Source organism: Rhodofomes roseus (genome assembly GCF_022264815.1).
Source record: "Rhodofomes roseus strain CIRM-BRFM 1785 chromosome Unknown C8Q71scaffold_3, whole genome shotgun sequence".
NCBI lineage: Eukaryota > Fungi > Basidiomycota > Agaricomycetes > Polyporales > Fomitopsidaceae > Rhodofomes > Rhodofomes roseus.
In genome coordinates, this window is record NW_025952959.1 from 108,281 (window position 1) to 124,415 (window position 16,135).

The 16,135-nt window shown below is 56.8% G+C and overlaps 5 protein-coding genes across 5 annotated transcripts; 4 read left to right on the forward strand and 1 right to left on the reverse strand.

Moving 5' to 3' along the window:
- Positions 1-996: 996 nt before the first annotated feature.
- C8Q71DRAFT_325866 (uncharacterized protein) lies at positions 997-3,238 on the forward strand. Its single transcript, XM_047917833.1, has 8 exons — positions 997-1,058; positions 1,121-1,322; positions 1,378-1,833; positions 1,889-1,949; positions 2,000-2,265; positions 2,318-2,389; positions 2,443-2,909; positions 2,967-3,238. The coding sequence occupies exons 2-8, from the start codon at positions 1,196-1,198 to the stop codon at positions 2,988-2,990; spliced, it is 1,473 nt and encodes a 490-aa protein (XP_047782652.1). The 5' UTR covers positions 997-1,058; positions 1,121-1,195; the 3' UTR covers positions 2,991-3,238.
- Positions 3,239-3,451: 213 nt separating this feature from the next.
- C8Q71DRAFT_736557 (heme oxygenase) lies at positions 3,452-4,835 on the forward strand. The gene is made up of 3 exons (XM_047922555.1): positions 3,452-3,768; positions 3,821-4,290; positions 4,342-4,835. The coding sequence occupies exons 1-3, from the start codon at positions 3,590-3,592 to the stop codon at positions 4,689-4,691; spliced, it is 999 nt and encodes a 332-aa protein (XP_047782653.1). The 5' UTR covers positions 3,452-3,589; the 3' UTR covers positions 4,692-4,835.
- On the forward strand, positions 4,782-7,437 carry C8Q71DRAFT_828322 (WD40 repeat-like protein). Its single transcript, XM_047926325.1, has 14 exons — positions 4,782-5,081; positions 5,143-5,222; positions 5,280-5,353; positions 5,403-5,452; positions 5,503-5,608; positions 5,661-5,719; positions 5,792-6,014; positions 6,070-6,148; positions 6,204-6,229; positions 6,283-6,411; positions 6,472-6,637; positions 6,692-7,040; positions 7,094-7,260; positions 7,313-7,437. The coding sequence occupies exons 1-13, from the start codon at positions 4,966-4,968 to the stop codon at positions 7,203-7,205; spliced, it is 1,569 nt and encodes a 522-aa protein (XP_047782654.1). The 5' UTR covers positions 4,782-4,965; the 3' UTR covers positions 7,206-7,260; positions 7,313-7,437.
- A 1,745-nt stretch (positions 7,438-9,182) lies between these two features.
- Positions 9,183-12,591, forward strand: C8Q71DRAFT_736565 (uncharacterized protein; the record flags this gene model as incomplete). The annotated part of the gene is made up of 7 exons (XM_047922556.1): positions 9,183-9,838; positions 9,892-10,341; positions 10,396-10,870; positions 10,939-11,369; positions 11,421-11,827; positions 11,894-12,407; positions 12,544-12,591. The coding sequence occupies 6 exons, from the start codon at positions 9,186-9,188 to the stop codon at positions 12,283-12,285; spliced, it is 2,808 nt and encodes a 935-aa protein (XP_047782655.1). The 3' UTR covers positions 12,286-12,407; positions 12,544-12,591.
- An 811-nt stretch (positions 12,592-13,402) lies between these two features.
- On the reverse strand, positions 13,403-15,515 carry C8Q71DRAFT_326072 (acid protease). The gene is made up of 8 exons (XM_047917834.1): positions 14,903-15,515; positions 14,776-14,852; positions 14,683-14,722; positions 14,341-14,626; positions 14,079-14,288; positions 13,960-14,027; positions 13,763-13,903; positions 13,403-13,705 (listed from the first exon to the last, which is right to left on the reverse strand). The coding sequence occupies exons 1-8, from the start codon at positions 15,312-15,314 to the stop codon at positions 13,605-13,607; spliced, it is 1,335 nt and encodes a 444-aa protein (XP_047782656.1). The 5' UTR covers positions 15,315-15,515; the 3' UTR covers positions 13,403-13,604.
- Positions 15,516-16,135: the final 620 nt, after the last annotated feature.

Consider the following 16,135-nt stretch of genomic DNA (forward strand, 5'->3'; position numbering starts at 1 on the left):
ATGGACCCGCATTCCAGTGATGAGCAGGCTGACATCTGCATTCCAGGGTCCCAAACGCAAGGCTTTGCTCTCAGGTCTAGAATCCCAGTAATGCTTGTGTTGCAGCTTCGGGCGTCTCAGCAGAGGGGGCCGCATGCGCTCTAGAGGCTAAGGACACTGCGCAGGCACGCGACGCGACATATCTCATGCTTTCGGCTGGTGGGTCGTCTGGACGCAGTGCCGACAGGCGAAACAATGAACATGAATGTCTCGCAAATGAACATGGGGGTCACTCATGTCGACCCGATTGGATGACATCACAATGTAGCAATGTCTGAAGGACGACTGGCCATGCTGCTGCAATGAGGCTGTCAGATGGTATTGATTGCAGAGGATTCACAGGACTCCGCTCGTGGTTGTCGTATACCTCACTGTCATCACCTCACTCGGAGACAAGGTGCGCATCGCCTACCCACGAATTATCTCCGTCGTATCCAAGGCTCGCATTTCAGATACCTCCTTGTTCTTGAAGACTGCTGATCTTCAACGTGGTTGGCGACTTCCGCCACATATAGCCTAGATCGCCCTTATTGTTGTCCACCGGGAAGGAACCATATTCCCACATCGGGCGCGTCGGCAGCGCCACCGCGCAAGATTCAAGTTCGATGTTCTCAAAAGGCGGGACACTCGAAGGAGGCGCGTCGACCTCGGTAGCATCTTCCCGCCTCAATCAACATCAGATGCACGGCGACGGCGGCCAGAACAATTGTCTGTGGCAACGTGGCGCTCATCAGCCTGGTGCGTATCCCTCCCACCTGTGCCCCTCTTATTGTCTCGCCATCTTCGATTTCGCCTTCAGGTTATCGGAGATGGCTGCCTTGACAAAAAAGACCTCTCTCCTCGAATTTAACTCGCTACTGACTAAGCTTTTGCCGTCGACATTGTCCGCCCGTCCTGACTCCAGCGCTCGTTGCTGCAGGGATTTATACCATACCCTCCGCCCCCCCTGCGCTCTCCTTATTGACCGTACCATCCCTTGAGTCCTCCTACCTGCACTCAGGTTCTGTTCGTCCTGTCAGGTACGGTGATCGATCCGTTCGCATGAAACCCCTCTTTGTACTGACGCCTTTGTTCATGAAAGGGTCCATTCTGCCATCACCCTATATACTCAATCCACCACCTTTGAGGATTCACTCTACCTTCCGCCGGGCGTGTGATGCCTGAGACTTTCTTCTTGAGTGACACCGCTTGTTCGCGTTCCAGACTGTCGAAATTCGACATGCTTCACGACTTTCCGCCCTCGCACTACGAGAGCGATGCGATGTTCAGTACCTTTCACGACGGTACGTCTCGCGCTCTTTCGAGAGACTCGATCCCTGACCGCCGACGTATTCACAGGAGTGCTTACCGGAAATGATCACGACTGTCCTGTGTCTCCCCACTCGGTGCTCGACTGTCTCCCCGTCGAGGTGCCCTTGAAAAGTCCTCCCCCTCTTCAGTCCGGGTTCCTTGTATGGAGCCCGAAGACGAGGGGCCTAGAGTTTGCACGGTTCTCGCCGCCCGTTTCGCCACACTTTGGAGGCAGGAGCCGCTTCCCCTCCGAGGCATCCACGCTCTCTACTACTTCGACTGATTCTTCTGGATTGTATGGCGATGCGAGCGACCGCGAAGATGATCTTGAGGACTTCGTGTGGCCACCTGTGCCGCCCCCTACACCCTTTTCGTTCGAAGGCGCCGCCCCAGAAAATGCCGAGGCGCCTGCGTTGCCAGCCGCGACGACGATTCAATTTCTGGAGAACCCACCGACTCCTCATCCGTACCTGTGGAGGAGCCACAAAGAAAATCTATACAAAAGTGGGTTTTGCGCAGCTTTCTCTACCTCCGAGGCGGTGCTAACGTTGACGAACAGCGAAACCGTGCAAGTTCTTCTTCAAGGACAGGTCTTGTATCAAAGGCGACAAGTGCAACTTGTAAGTTATGTCGCATTCCGCTTCGCATCGTTCTAACGTAACCGGTCTAGTATCCATGACGAGTGGGATCGTGCGCATCGGACACCTCGGCCTTGGTACGAGAGGCGGACACTGCCTCCAGCGCGTCCTTTGTCCTCTATGGGTCGTCGACATGCAAACGACACGACCAGACAGCCTCACCCCACAACACCAAGGCCCACGGACCTTCATATGCTTCCACAGAAGCCTGCCGAGGACGCGCAACGGGTTTGCAGCCCGAACTACTACCCCATAACGTGGCGCGTCATCGGGGGCGGTGTTATGATGAGCGGGAGACGTGAGTTTCGAGTCTCTACCTCATACGGCTGTCGCTAAACGTCGGCTTGCAGGTGAGATTTGTCAAGAGTTCATGGCTGGACGCTGCCATGACGGTATCGACTGCAAAGACGCGCATCCCGGAGGTTCGTTCACGTGTCCACAGTTCATGCACTTTACTGATAAGGAACGACAGCAGGAGACGACGACGAAGACACGTCTTTCAATAGCCCTCATTCGTACATGTCGCCACTATCACCGGTCCAAGAGGAGCCGGCGTACATTCCTCACAATCCTCTTCCCCCCTTCATGCTATCCCCCGCGTCGTCCGTTTGCTCCCCAGTTCTGTGTTCTCCGATTATGTCCGCTGTCCCAGCGCAGCCGCCAGTGTACCCAGAGGAGCGCCGTCGTCGGGGTCGGAGGGCGAGGAAGCCACTCACCATCATCCCCCCTCCGCTACCTGAGCAGCCCGAGGTGGTAAGCTACTCTGCTCACCGGGTGCTCGACGGCAGAACGCTCCGCGAGCTGGAAGCCTCGCCCCCGCCAGCAAGTGCGATGCCGGACTTGTCGCCGGACCATCTGGACGTTGAGTCTGTGGGACGCGCGCTTGTCCGACCCTTGTCTACCCCGCCGAGCCTGAACGGGCCGCGCCTTCAGGTAGCAAAGGTGCGGTATTCCTCGTGTCCTAATACGTGCGCGGTCAGCTTACGCGCTTGTGGACAGCTGTTCGCTGCAGAAATGCCCTGAGGCGTAGGCTCTTCAGCAGAGCCTCTTGGGTTTCCTCATATGTCATCGGTCGATCTCGCTGCACCATAGCCTCAGGCTTCGAGCCGCACCGCCGTTATTGGTCCCTCACTATCCCGCATACCCACGTTTGATCTCGTTCGCGTCTCCCATTGCATACTAGGCATCATCGCATGATTGACCCCATCCGCTTTAGTGCGGGTGTGAACATTGTATAGACTGTGACTGCGTCGGCTTTCCGTCCATCCCGTTATTGAATCAGGTTATTGAGCTGCGCGTGTATCATTGCTGTAGATATCATATGTAGTTGGGATTAACACAGAGCATTTGCATCGCGACCCTACTGCGACGAAGACGCGAAAGCTGAGGATACGATCGCGGGAGATGGCGTCAGGCCGAGCTATCAGATAAGATAAAACGGATCCGAGAGATCCGGAGCTGGACCGCCAGGAGCAAAGGAGCCGCACTGCTTCAACTTGCTACCCCCACCGCTTTAACCTATTTCACTATTTCCGAGCAGCTGTGCTTGCTCCCTTCGTCCCTCTTTCTACTTAACTCTGCGCCTCTCCTTCTCCGATCCTCCCTCCATCCTCTCGCCGACCATGTCGAAGGAGCCAATCTACGTCGACTTTTCCTTGCCCCTGGCCGAGCTCCTCCGCAAAGGCACCGCCGTTGCTCACGAAGAGGCCGCGAAGAGCCAGGGGGCGGCATGGATGGTCCGAGGCGAGCTCGACAGGGAGGAGTATATTCGCTTCCTCATGATGCTCTGGCACGTATATGAGTACGTGTCCCCGTGTAGTCCAGCGAATATGACCCTAACGACGCTCCTGCAGTACGCTCGAGCGTGGTCTCGAGCGACATGCGTCGCACCCGGTGCTTGCGTTCACCTACAACCCTGCGCTGCTGTCGCGCGCACCAGCGCTATCCGCCGACATCGCCTACTTCCTCCAGACGAACGAGGCGGACTGGCAGAACCACCCTATGCATATGGAGCTCCTGAGCAATCCTCCCCCTGTGCTCTCGCGATATCTGGATCGCCTCAACACTATTGCTTCATCTGAGGACCCTTCTACCCTTCTCTCGCATGCGTACGTCCGCTATCTAGGCGACTTGAGCGGAGGCCAGGTCATCCGCAGCAGGGTCAGCAAAGCGTACGGCCTCGAGGGCGGCTCAGGCGTATCTTTCTTTGAATTCAAGCCTCTGGGAGGCTCGGGCACCGCCACTATCGGTGACATGAAGAAGATCAAGGAGTGGTACCGCGAGAACATGAATTCGGCCGCCGGTGATGACCAGGAGCTGAAAGGCGAGTGTTTTCCATGCACACGCACAGCCGTCGGTTGCTCATTCCCCGCAGCGGACATTGTCGAAGAGGCTCTCATTGTGTTCGAGCTCAATGGTGAGCTTTTCGCTGCGCTCAGGCCACCGTCGTCGGCGTCGCTCGAGAGCTCCGTGCTCTCTCTACCCCCACTGGGAGATCCTGTCACGCCTATTGATGGCAGCTTCAACAAGCTATCAGGAGGCGGTGAATCAACTGTGCTGTACGAGGAGAAGAAGCCGGCGGAGAAGTTGTATTCAGTGTCGGCCGTCATCGCGGTCGTTGCGGCGATGTCGTTGGCGCATTTCGTCCTGGTCACTGGCGGGTTCACGGGGGATCGCGGGATGGCTAAGCTGGAGGCGCTGAGAAGATGGTTGTTCACGCACTGAACGACAGCCGAGCATCTGGACATACCCATCTACAGCTATCTCAACACACATGTCTGGGTATTCGATATATAATAACCTGGCAAGACCCCTGTCTGCGTTGTAGTATAAGTCAATTGTAATTACACTGTTCCCGAGTGTGCGGTAGTGCAGTGTGTGTGATCGAGTGATCGAGTCGTGAGCTCAGATCCCAGCCTGAGATTGCGTTTCGCATCTCTCGCCGCCCACCAGCGCTGGCCGCCCTCCATACATACTTGTCATCAGACTGTCAGACAACATGTTGCACAAGCGACGACGCATATCAGAACTAGGCCCGTCTACCTCGCTGTCCACCGAACACGCACAAACCGCATCCATCGAAGCACTCCTCGACGGCGGTCTTCCGTATTCAAGGTCAAGAGGTAGCCCACCACTCTCTTCGACCCCGTTCTCAATCGTAATCACCTTCGTTCAGAAAGCTCTGTGGACATAACGCCTGCGTCAACGCTCTCGTTTTCTCTCAGTCAGGACGCTGGCTTGCAAGTGGCGGAGACGGTGCGTGGCTTACGCCGTTCCGAAACGTTGCGTCGAGTTCACGTTCCATGAACGCAGATCCCCATATTTTGCTATGGGACTTTCACCAAGATGACTTGTGCGAGCCTACGCGACGTTTCATCGGGCATAGAGTGAGTGTGCCACCTTGCTGCTTCGAACGTTCGCCCATCTTCTACCCAGACGAACATCTTCGCTCTAGCGTTCTCTGCGACTACCAAGTACCTTTACTCGTAAGTGAACCGCTGCTTGTACTGCCTGTGGACTGATTGAACGTAACTAGAGGCGCAACAGACAATAGCATCCACCTATATGACTTCGAGTATTCGCAGTCGTCACTGGACTCACGGACCGTCTCCGACCCTGACACCATCCATTTACTGCACAAGGTAGTTCCTTGTGAATCGAGGCCCACTTGTTCTCTCTTGACTCCTGAGCTAGGATAGCATCCGTGGCTTATCTTGCCACCCACACCATGACGAGATCTTCCTCAGTGCTAGGTAAGCATCTCCTCCTGCATGCCGTTCACGCTGTCGCGGTTCACACTGATGTCTTCCTCGCTTATTCTTCAGCGATGACGGCTGCATCATAATGCACGACATGCGAGCAGAGAGCACACTGACCCGTGCCCAGGGTACACTACAGCACGACTCCGAGTTTACCAGCGTACAGTTCCACCCCGAGATGCCCCACATCTTCGTGACGAGTGACAATCGCGGTGAGATGTGCCTGCGGGATACTCGGATGGCATTTGGGCCGAAGAGCCGACGGAGAGACAAGGGCATAGTGCAAAAGGTGAGCAGGATTCCGATGTGGTTGTGTGCCCCAATGTTGACCGTTGGATGCGCAGTATGTGACTACGATCACGAAGCCGTCAATCCGGCACCTCAGCAATTCAGAGGTCAGCAGTGTGACGTTCGACCGCACAGGTGCCCCCACATTCACGATGATCGTCTCGCGAAGCTCATCGATTCGGGTCTTCAGGGACGAAACTAGCTGCAACCATGATGGTGCGTCTTACGCACCTACGTCCATAGGCGCGCACTCAATTACCTCGTTATAGCACTGCTCCCCTGCAATATACTCCCTCTCCGATCCATATCCTGTCGCTGTGTGCACAGCGGCTACGCTTCCTGACGGCTCTCCCATACCACCGGATGAGCGTACATATGCAAATTCATGTACCATCAAGGTAGGCTTGACACGCCAGTTGCCCCATGGTTCCATATAAACCCGCGATTTCGTGACACAGCATGGTTCCTTCGGCGGCGGAGGTCTCCCTGATGACCCCTACTATTGTGCGGGCTCTGACGACTTTCGGGCTTACACGTGGAAAATTCCACCAACCGCGGCTTTGACGCAGCAGCGCCAGGAGTTCAGCAACGATGACTGGTCGACTGAAAACTCCGATACAATTGGTGTGTGCTTTTTCTTACACAAAGTCACGTCCGTCCTCAGCATCCAATTAACAGGTTTCGCTGCATCCACTACCGACACTCGGCGCGTCCCCGTCACGCTCTCCCAGCCAGCGGCCCGCCTCACTGGCCACCAAAGCATAGTGAACACAGCCCTTATGCACCCAACCTTCCCTGCCGTCCTCACCGCTGGCATCGAGCGCAACATCCTCCTGCACTCGCCAACCCCCGCCACACCGTTCCTGCCTTCCACCTCCCTGTCTCTGACGCCAACGAATGTGCGGCCTCTCCCGTCAAGCGGGACGCCTGGGTCTAACCAACTCGTCATGAGAGCGATGGGAATGCTGGAACCCGCAGGCGAGGACGAGCCGGAAGATGACAATACGACGATCGCGCTCTTCGACCAGTATGTAGCAAACTGTCGAAGAAGGAGTCTGGCTGACGTGGACTATCATGCAGGATTCTTCGGCAGGAGAGCGGTACAGACACCTTCGCCGTGCGGAGATGGAGTAGCGGTGATGAGGACGAAGAGGATACGGACGATGCTATGGAGTGCGTCGACGATGGGTGACGCTATTGACACGGCGGTTACTGTACACACCTCGTCGTTGACGCTGTTGTGATAGGTGACGTACATCGCGATTCTCACTGGAAATGCAAGCTAAGCTGAATTTTCAGGCAGGCATAAATACCTGGTGTATCTTGGCTAGCCTCTGCATAGACCTAGTACAGCTACTAATCGCAGACTATACATTTCGTATGAGGCCCAGGTTGCGCGTGGTAGCTGAATTGGTTAGGATTGCACACGGCCAATATATTGGCGTGGGCGATTGGCATTGCAAGGGGCACGAATCGAACTCATGGCGAACGCGAACTGAAAGCACCGTCAATATTGTGACATGCCCTTGGTTAGATGGTGAGTTCTGGCGTATGTGGCAGAGACCGGGGCAAAAGGGAGCTTGTGACAATAGGTGAGTGTGATACTTGCGAATGATATGTGAAGGAGGCCGGAGAACGCGGCGAGGCTGGCGGCGGGGTGGCGGGCAAGTTGAACTTGCGGCTGTCAACGCGCCGGCCGGTGCCGCAAGTCGAACATAAGAGGCTGTCGCCCAGCCCGCCTCTCTTCACCTCTTTCCCTCCCCCACCATGGCGGGTGTCACGGCCACCGACGTAGCGATCCCCACACTGGATGTCATCTACTTCGGCATCGCCCTCAACATCGTCCGCCTCATCACCGGTCACTCTGTTCAAACCACTGTCCTCTCCGCCGCCGCCCTCGCGGTGACGGCCCTCGTCACCTTCTACTTGAACCTACTGGACGGACACTACTCCGACTACGTCTGCTTCGCCACCGCCGTCTTCATCGCCTTCAGCTATCTCTTCGACGCCAAACATGTTCCGACGACTCTTCAGTGGAAATGGCTCACTTCCCTGAGAACCTGCCTCACCTTGGTTGTCAGACTCGTCACCACAGTGCTCCACAAGTTGATACGCTGCCTGCTCGTGGTCGCTGTCATCTTGTTCTGTGCGACTCTCAAAGCGGCTGACACCCTCGCTGCCATGTTCCTAGCCATCGTCGATCCAACGGTGCCTCGTCCTTGCCACGCCCGGATCGTCCGCATCGTTCTCTGCACTACCGAGGACTTCACGCGTTCATTGGCATCTGCACCCTCGACCGGCTACGTCAGGCGCGCGGCGCAAGCTGAAGACCCCGTCACTTGTCTTCAAGATGCTGGTGAACACGGCAACGTCAAGCGTCGTCCCCTTTGGCGCATGGCATCGTGGTTATCCTCTACTGCGCTGAGCATCTTGTGCCGACTCCTCCAGACGTTCGAAAGCATCGTTCGTTACGCCTTCAGCCGTCTCTGCTATGTGTCTCGGCGTGCGATCAACAACTCGGCGAGCCTCGTTCTTCTCTCGGCAGGGAAGGCTCTGGTCATTGTCAAGTGCGCCCACGTTTTACTCAACGGCATGATCAAGCGCGCACTCGCCATCGTCGTGAAGTCAATTGTTCTGGTCTACGATGGCTTTCAGCAGGAAATCAGGGCCTCGAAGGCCTTCAAAGGTTTGTCTCTTCCTCGCGCTTTGCGGCTCATCGGGATACTCATTTGTGTTGTCAGCGAATGTCAACGTCACGGCTGCTCATGTCAAGACCGCTGTCTCGGTATCGCTCTGTCTAGTGTCGGAGTGGCGTCTACTTGCACCTGTCCTTGCGCTTGCAACTGCACAGAGGGCAGAGCGTTCGCTGTCCGTTGTGATCCCTGCAGTCGTCCGTGTCTATGGCCGCGTCTCCTGCTTCAGCAAGACGCTGCACGCGGCACTTCGACTCCGTATGTCAAGCACTGTACATCTGACGGCCTACTTCATGACGGCTGCCACCCGGTTGGATGTCTCCGGTGCTCTTGTCAAGGCGGCGATCCCTCTCTTGCGTCGTGACAGCCACTTCTCGAGGAACTTTATGCGATTCCGCCGTGCGGCCAAGCGTACAAGCTCTCCGACCGTCGTCACCCCTGCGTTCGCCCTCGTCTACGACCTCCATGTACACTGGGTCATGATGTTGCACGCAGCCTACCGCGCGCTTGGCATCCCTCCTACGCTGTTGCCAACCGAGTACTTCAGGATGATCAGGATGATGGCGACTCGGTTCAACGTTACGGGCAACCTTGTCCACGCTGTGCTCACAGGATCCGTCCATCTGCCTTTGGCTGCCAGTGTTCCTTCAGCGATGCAGAGGCCTCTCCTTGCGTACAAGCATTCACCTACCGTCGCCGCTACCGGTGTCAAGCGTGTCTTGCCTCTTCCGGAGCCAAACCCAGTTCGCAAAGTCGTCGCCGCACACAGAGCCAAGCGTGTCCTTTCTCCCATGGATCCGGCAGGCCTGAAGACGATCTCTGCCTTCAAGCGCGCCGGCTCCATTGGACTCTTCTACTCGATCGCACCGGCGTGGATCCAGCAGATCTGCTACGTCCTCTATTCTTCTCGGATGCTGCGCGCTCTGCCTCCGTCCGACGGGTTCCGCTGGATCGCTCTTCAGTGGTTTGGTACATCAACGATGCCCTTCGGTCTTTGCTCGTCTGGCGTCCATGCGAAGCAGCTCCGTCTTCGCCTTGGTTCGACTGCGATTGAAGACGCCGACACTCGCTCTGCACTGGTTGCTCACAAGCACGCATCTGCCGCTTCCCAGGCGTTGTTGACCTTCCTTCGGTGAGGTCAATGTTCACATCTTGAAGCAACTCGATGTTGATGCTTTGTCACAGCCTTGTCCTCGGGTTCGGTGTCAAGGCTGATGGTGACATGCCAGTGGTCAGGAAGTCCTTTGTGATGTATGGACCCGCCCGACCGCCCGTCGCTACCCCCAAGGTGCCCATCGTCGCCGACCGTGTTGGTTCGCAATCCGCGTACTGGGTATCTCCAATGCTGGTGGAGCGACTTCTCGCCGTCTTCGGTGCGCCTCAGATCCCGCTTACCCTTCCAACGTCGCACGGGTTCTATTGGATCGCACTCCGCTACTTTGGTACATCTGGCACTCGGATCGACTCTGCGACGTTCAGCACTGGCACTTCAGCCACTGAAGAGCTTCGTCGTCGTCTCCGTTCGGATGCGAGTGCTCCTGCAGATGCCTCACCCATGACTGTGGAATCGGACTCTGCTCTGGTTGTGGACAGACCGACCTCCGCCGCTTCCCTGCAATTGGTGGTGTTCTTCCGGTGGGTACTAGCACTCTATCGGGATGAATTTTCGATATTGATGCTTCCCCGTAGACTCGTCCTTCTCTCTAGGCTCAGTGACAATGCCGCCCACGATGCGACTCCGGTGCCGGAGCCCATGGACAACACGGACACCAATGTCGAGTCGCCAGACGCTGTTCTCATGCCAGTTGTTACGCCCGACTCTGTCATCGAGAGTACTCAGGCGCTCGAGCCCGAGGCCTCCGGTCAACCCGTATACTCGATCTCTCCAACAATCTTGGAGCCGCTTCTCGCGGCCTTTGGTACGCCTCAGGTTCCCCGTACCCTGCCTATGCCCGAACTGGACGACGAATTCTGCCACCGAGTCGTGTTTGACAACTGCGGTACATCTGGTACCAGAGTCGAGTTTACACTTCCCTACGGAATCAGCCCTACACCTCCTTCCATTGGTGTCTCCGCGAAGCAGCTCCACCTTCGTCTTCGCTCCGAAGCCCGTGCTGCCTCCGCCGTGCATGCGGAGCCCGGCGTTTCTGCTGCCTTGGCCACTGTCATGCCTACCTCCCTCGCTGCCCTGCAATTATGGATGTTCCTCCGGTAAGTGAATGCTTTGATCAGGATCAGTCTCTGATGCTTATGCTTCGCGATAGCCTTACCCTTGAGTGCCGTATCGAAGACCAGGAGCTCAAGCCAGACGCCGCTGTCCAACCCGTGTACTCAATTTCACCTGGAATGGTGGAGCGAGTTCTCGCTATCTTCGCTCCTCCGCAGCTCGTGTCTACAGTCGTGCTCACGTTCGAAGAATACCACCGGATCGCCTTGTACAACAGTGGTACAACTGGCACGCACGTCGAGTTCACCCTACCCTACGGAATCAACTCCACGTCTCCTGCCACTGGCGTTCCCGCGAAGCAGCTCCGTTCTCGTCTCCGCTCAAAGGCGACTGCGACCCCTATCTCTGCCTCCAACGCAGACTCGGATCGTCGTTCTGCATTAGCTACGCTCAGACCCACCTCCGCCGCTGGTGTACACTTGTTAGTCTTCCTTCGGTGAGTCTCAGAGTTCATTCAGCTCAATGCTCGGTGCTAACGACCTCACAGCATCGCCGTCTACTCCACCGTTCAGAAGACTGACGACACGACTCAGGTTTCCGCGCCACCATTGGCATCGACGACTACGAACACAGACCAGCTCCTCACTTGCCCCCCTCCTGTCCCGCCTGCACAAGCGACTCCGGTTGAGTCGCCGCTGTTATCGGCACCCACGGACAAAGGCAAGGCTCCCGCATTCGATATCGACGACGTCCCTTCAAGTCCTATTCCCGCGAATGAAGCCGCGGAGGTCGAAGAGGACACGACTATCGAGGGAGAACCTGGCAGCGAGAGAAGGCGAAAGAGGCACCCGCGCGCTCGTGGCGGGAAGAAGATCCAGGCAGCCAAGGCACGCAAGATGGCTCGAGAGGCTGAGGAGGCAGGACGACTGGCTGAGGAGGGCACTGAAGTGAATGGTGAGTCGCCTCCTTGGCTATGGATCACCTTTCATATGCGGATACTGATCGTCCATTACTTTCTAGATGCATCAGTTGTCGACGCTGACGAGAACCCGGCGGCATCCACCTCGACAGAGGGACATCGGGAAGCTCCACAGGAGAACACGAGCACGGATACGAACGCAATCGCCAGCGGGAGTAACACCAACAACGCCAGCAGCTCTAGGAGGCGCCAACAGACTCGCGGTCGTCGCCGAACTCGTACCGCTGACGCAGAAGCCGTGCAGAACGGTTCTGACAGCCAACCTCAAGGAAGGCGGCGGATGCGTCGTCGCACCGGTGGTACCGAAGCCGGGGCAATGCGCATCGCAAATTGTCACCGCGAGGCGGTGGGCTCTGACTTTGTCGACATTCCCCCTCTTCGCCTCGGTGCACCTCGAACGGGATCGGCGGACGAGTTCTCCCCTGCCAGCTGAAACGTTGGAGGAGCGACGGTGATTGGAGGGCGATGATAGGCGTACCGTCTTCCGTGAACCACATTTATCCATCCATACACGCGCACCGAGCTCTGCAGGACTGTTGCAACTCGAACACCACCCTCATCACTGCATTCCATCTACCGACAATTTTTCCTCTCATTTTCCTCATTTTCCTCATTTTTCTCATCATCATCTCCTCATCACATTTCTCTACGTATATTCTGGATCTGTATGGACGCCCACAGCCTAGTCCTCCATACTAGCCATTTCCTTGACACACTTGTACCATACACACGGACTATCTGGAACACACGCCGACTATACACACAGACTAGATGCATCACATACGGACTATGCACACATACTACTACCAGTATCGCTCACGGACTCCACGGACAACTTACTACACACACGCTACTAGCCTGGATCACATAGACGCATTCATACAATGTATACACAGTACAAGCACGGGTTTCTTCTAGTCTCAAACCCACGCATTCACACCTCTGGATGAGCCTGACAGTGATAGTAAAGCAACCGAAGTACTGTCGAGGAGTGCTCTACTACTATTAACGTGTGGCAAGGGGTCACCCGGTCACGGCGTGGCAGCTCGCTGAAAACTTGAATTTATCACCGCATTCCCAGCTTAGAGCCTCATGGCATGCTTGAATATTTTAAATGTGCACTTCCTGTGTATGTATCCTGCCAAGGGTCGCAGTCACATTTCTGAGCAGACGCGAGTCGGCGACAGTGTGCACGCAGTAGTAGTCAGGTGACCGTACCAGGAGGCGCGGCAGCGCCACAGACGCGTCTCCGGGAATCCAAGCATAGTAGCACGCCGTTGGTTCTGGCAGGTTTATCGCATACAGTATACTTCATAGTGGTAAGCCGCTCCTCGCCGCAAAGCATTTGACTGCGAAGATAACAAAGAGCCAAGTATATATTTCATCCTCGAGCGTTGTTCTCCCCCTCGTGAGATCTACTTAGGCTCCAAAATTCACCAAAAGTAATGGCCACCGTGACCCGGATAGCGAAGTTCGACACTGATGCTCAGAAGTAACAGTCCAAACTGTTCATATACATTCATGAAGTCATCACTCCGTAGTCGAGCTACTTCGTACAACGTACAAACAGTACAAGTGGTACATCGGTATCCTTCGTTCATCCATCCGAGAGTCCGCGTTACTTTAGCCTACACGCTACTCCATGCACAGCGCCTTCCTCACGATCCTTCCGATACCACCACTCTTCTTACCAGGGCTCTGGCTCGCGCCGCCGCTCGTAGCAGGCGCGCCCGAGCCCGAGCCAGTAGAGAGTCAGTTGGTGGTGGCGTCCGTGTACTGCGTGTTGGCGATGCCGACCTGCTTGTTGGTCGTGTCAAAGACCGAGTAGAAGCGCTGGAGCCACGCGAAGCCGTCTGCAGCGCAGAATGATCAGTCGGTGAGTTCACACCAGGTGGAAGGAGGACACGTACTGATGAAGTCGAGTCCCTGCCCGCTGTTGCTGCCGAGGTCACTGGTGACGAGGTAGATCTTGCCCGACTCGCCGCCGAGCGTCGAGTTCAGGCTGCGCGGCCAGATCTGTGCGTTGGGCGTGAACTCGAACGTGGTACTACCTATGAAACGAGCAACGATCAGCACATGAGAGCACTTTTGAGTAGCGAACACGGACCGATGGTGAAGTACAGCGACTGGAGGTTGTTGTACTGTGCCTCGGTGATGCTCAGCAGGCCGGTCGTGCTAAGGCCGAACAGTCAGTGACTATCCGTCGGAGTGTATGCGATCACGTACCTGTCCATCGTAGCACCAGTCGCCTTCTGATACTTCTGGAAGGCGTCGGTGGCGATCAGAAGGAGCGTAGTACCAGTGTCGACAATGCCACCATTGCCCGACAGGAGGGACGTGCCGTTCTGGCCATAGGTGACATCTTGGTTGATACCCCAGTAGTTCGACGCTGGCGACGTGGTCGTGATCGGCGTGTACGTGATGTCACCAGTGTACCTATATGCGCGTTAGTCCGCAGCATTGAAAATATTGAGGTATGTACACGCACTTGGTGCTGTCAACGTTGCCGAACGTCAGCTCGCCATTAGCAGCGTTGTTCGTGGTGGTGGGGACATAGGAGATGCCGATCGACTCGGTCGGGATCGTGCCCTGAGCATAGAGATTGTCCGTGACGGTAGGCACAGTGGTGGTGTTCGACACAGTGCTGTTAGTCAGGTCGACGGGACCGATACCGAGGATTCCGTCGACGCCCTGGAAGCCCTGAGCCGTGGAAGCTACGCCGATTGACTGGTTCTGGATGGTGAGACCAGTGCCGACGGTGACCGTGTCGGTGTCTGCGCAGCTTATCAGTACGGAACATGGCCGTGTTTCAGCAATTATAATGGCTTACACTCAGTGCCCGAGAACGAGCCGGAGCCGTAGCTCACGTTCTGCAGATGAGAAATGAACACGGTGCTGGACCACGATGTGCCTAGGTACTTACCACAGTGTTGCCGGTGCTCTTGCTCGTGCTCGTCTGGGTGTACTGCGCAGAGGCACCTACCCAGGTGTTTGAAGAGCCTATACCAGGTCTCAGAACATGCCTGCAGGTCCATACGCGGCTGACTTACCCGTGTCAATAAGGAGCGTGTAGTTCGTCGCGGGGGAACCGACGCCGACGCTCGCGGTGTAGGTGACGCCTGCGTCGGTGACATCGACACCGACACCGCCCGAAGAGGGAGAAGTGCCGCTTGAGCCGGTGCCGGTGCCTGCACCAGTGCCAGTACCGGTGGATCCACCACTGTGGTGGTGGTGGCGGGCGGCAGAACCTGCTTCTTCATGTCGATGTTCACGACGCTCGTGGTGATCATGGCGTTTATGCTCACGTTGACGGTGTTCCTCGTGGAACGCGAGGGGGCCATGGGGCCGGACGCCGGCAAGGAGCTTCTGGGCGCGGGCCTTGTCGCGGGCGACGAGTTCCTTCGCAGAGCCTACGGAGAGGCGGGTGGAGAAGGGGACAGAGCGAACGACGACGTGGGACATGATTGGAGGCTTGAGAAGGGGTGGGGATGTGTGAATGGTGCGGGGGAAAGGTGGGAATGGGGACGTCGCGACGGCGGGGTATATATACGGGGCGGGGGTGGCTGGAAGTATCTGAATAGAAGCTGGTGCTGGGGTGACGAGCCATGAGGAGGGTGTCGTGCGTCATGGCCCGTCGCAGGGCAACGACGCAGTGTCACCTAATTGGTCACCACACGGCTCGTCAGAATCGGCACGCAGCCCAGTCCGTCGGCCGTTTCTCGCTCAAAATGGGCTGTTATCTCCCGTCACAAAGAGAGAAAGCACGGCCTCGCTGCCAGAGACGCACCCATCAGAGCAGCGATCACTGTGTCTCTGCGGCCGCTGGGAACATCCGCGCGAGTTGTCCCCCCACACCATATATGGACAGAGCAGCTTGCGGCGGAGTGGCGGAGGCGTTGAGGCGCAGACGGAGGCAGATTCAAATTGGACGCCACGGCGCAAGAGGACGACGGAGGATTTTCGCAGTGACAGGTGGAAAACGACGCCCCTTCCATTCCGTCATCCGTTCAGTGACTGCGCAATCGGGCGCTGATCTCTCGTGGGTCGTCCCGCCCCCGCTACTTAGCCGTTTATGGCAGGCTGCCGTCCGCGGCCGGTGGCAGCCACGATTTCCTTCCGAATTTGAGATGCGACAGCGATCGCAGACAGCGGGGCTAACTGGCTGTTCGCCAGATCGGGCTGTCTGCACGCTTGCTGGACATGTCCACGCCTCGCCTGCCACCCAGCACACGGAGGGGCGTCTTCCACGCCTCCATCGCTGCGAATATCCCTTCTCCGGATGC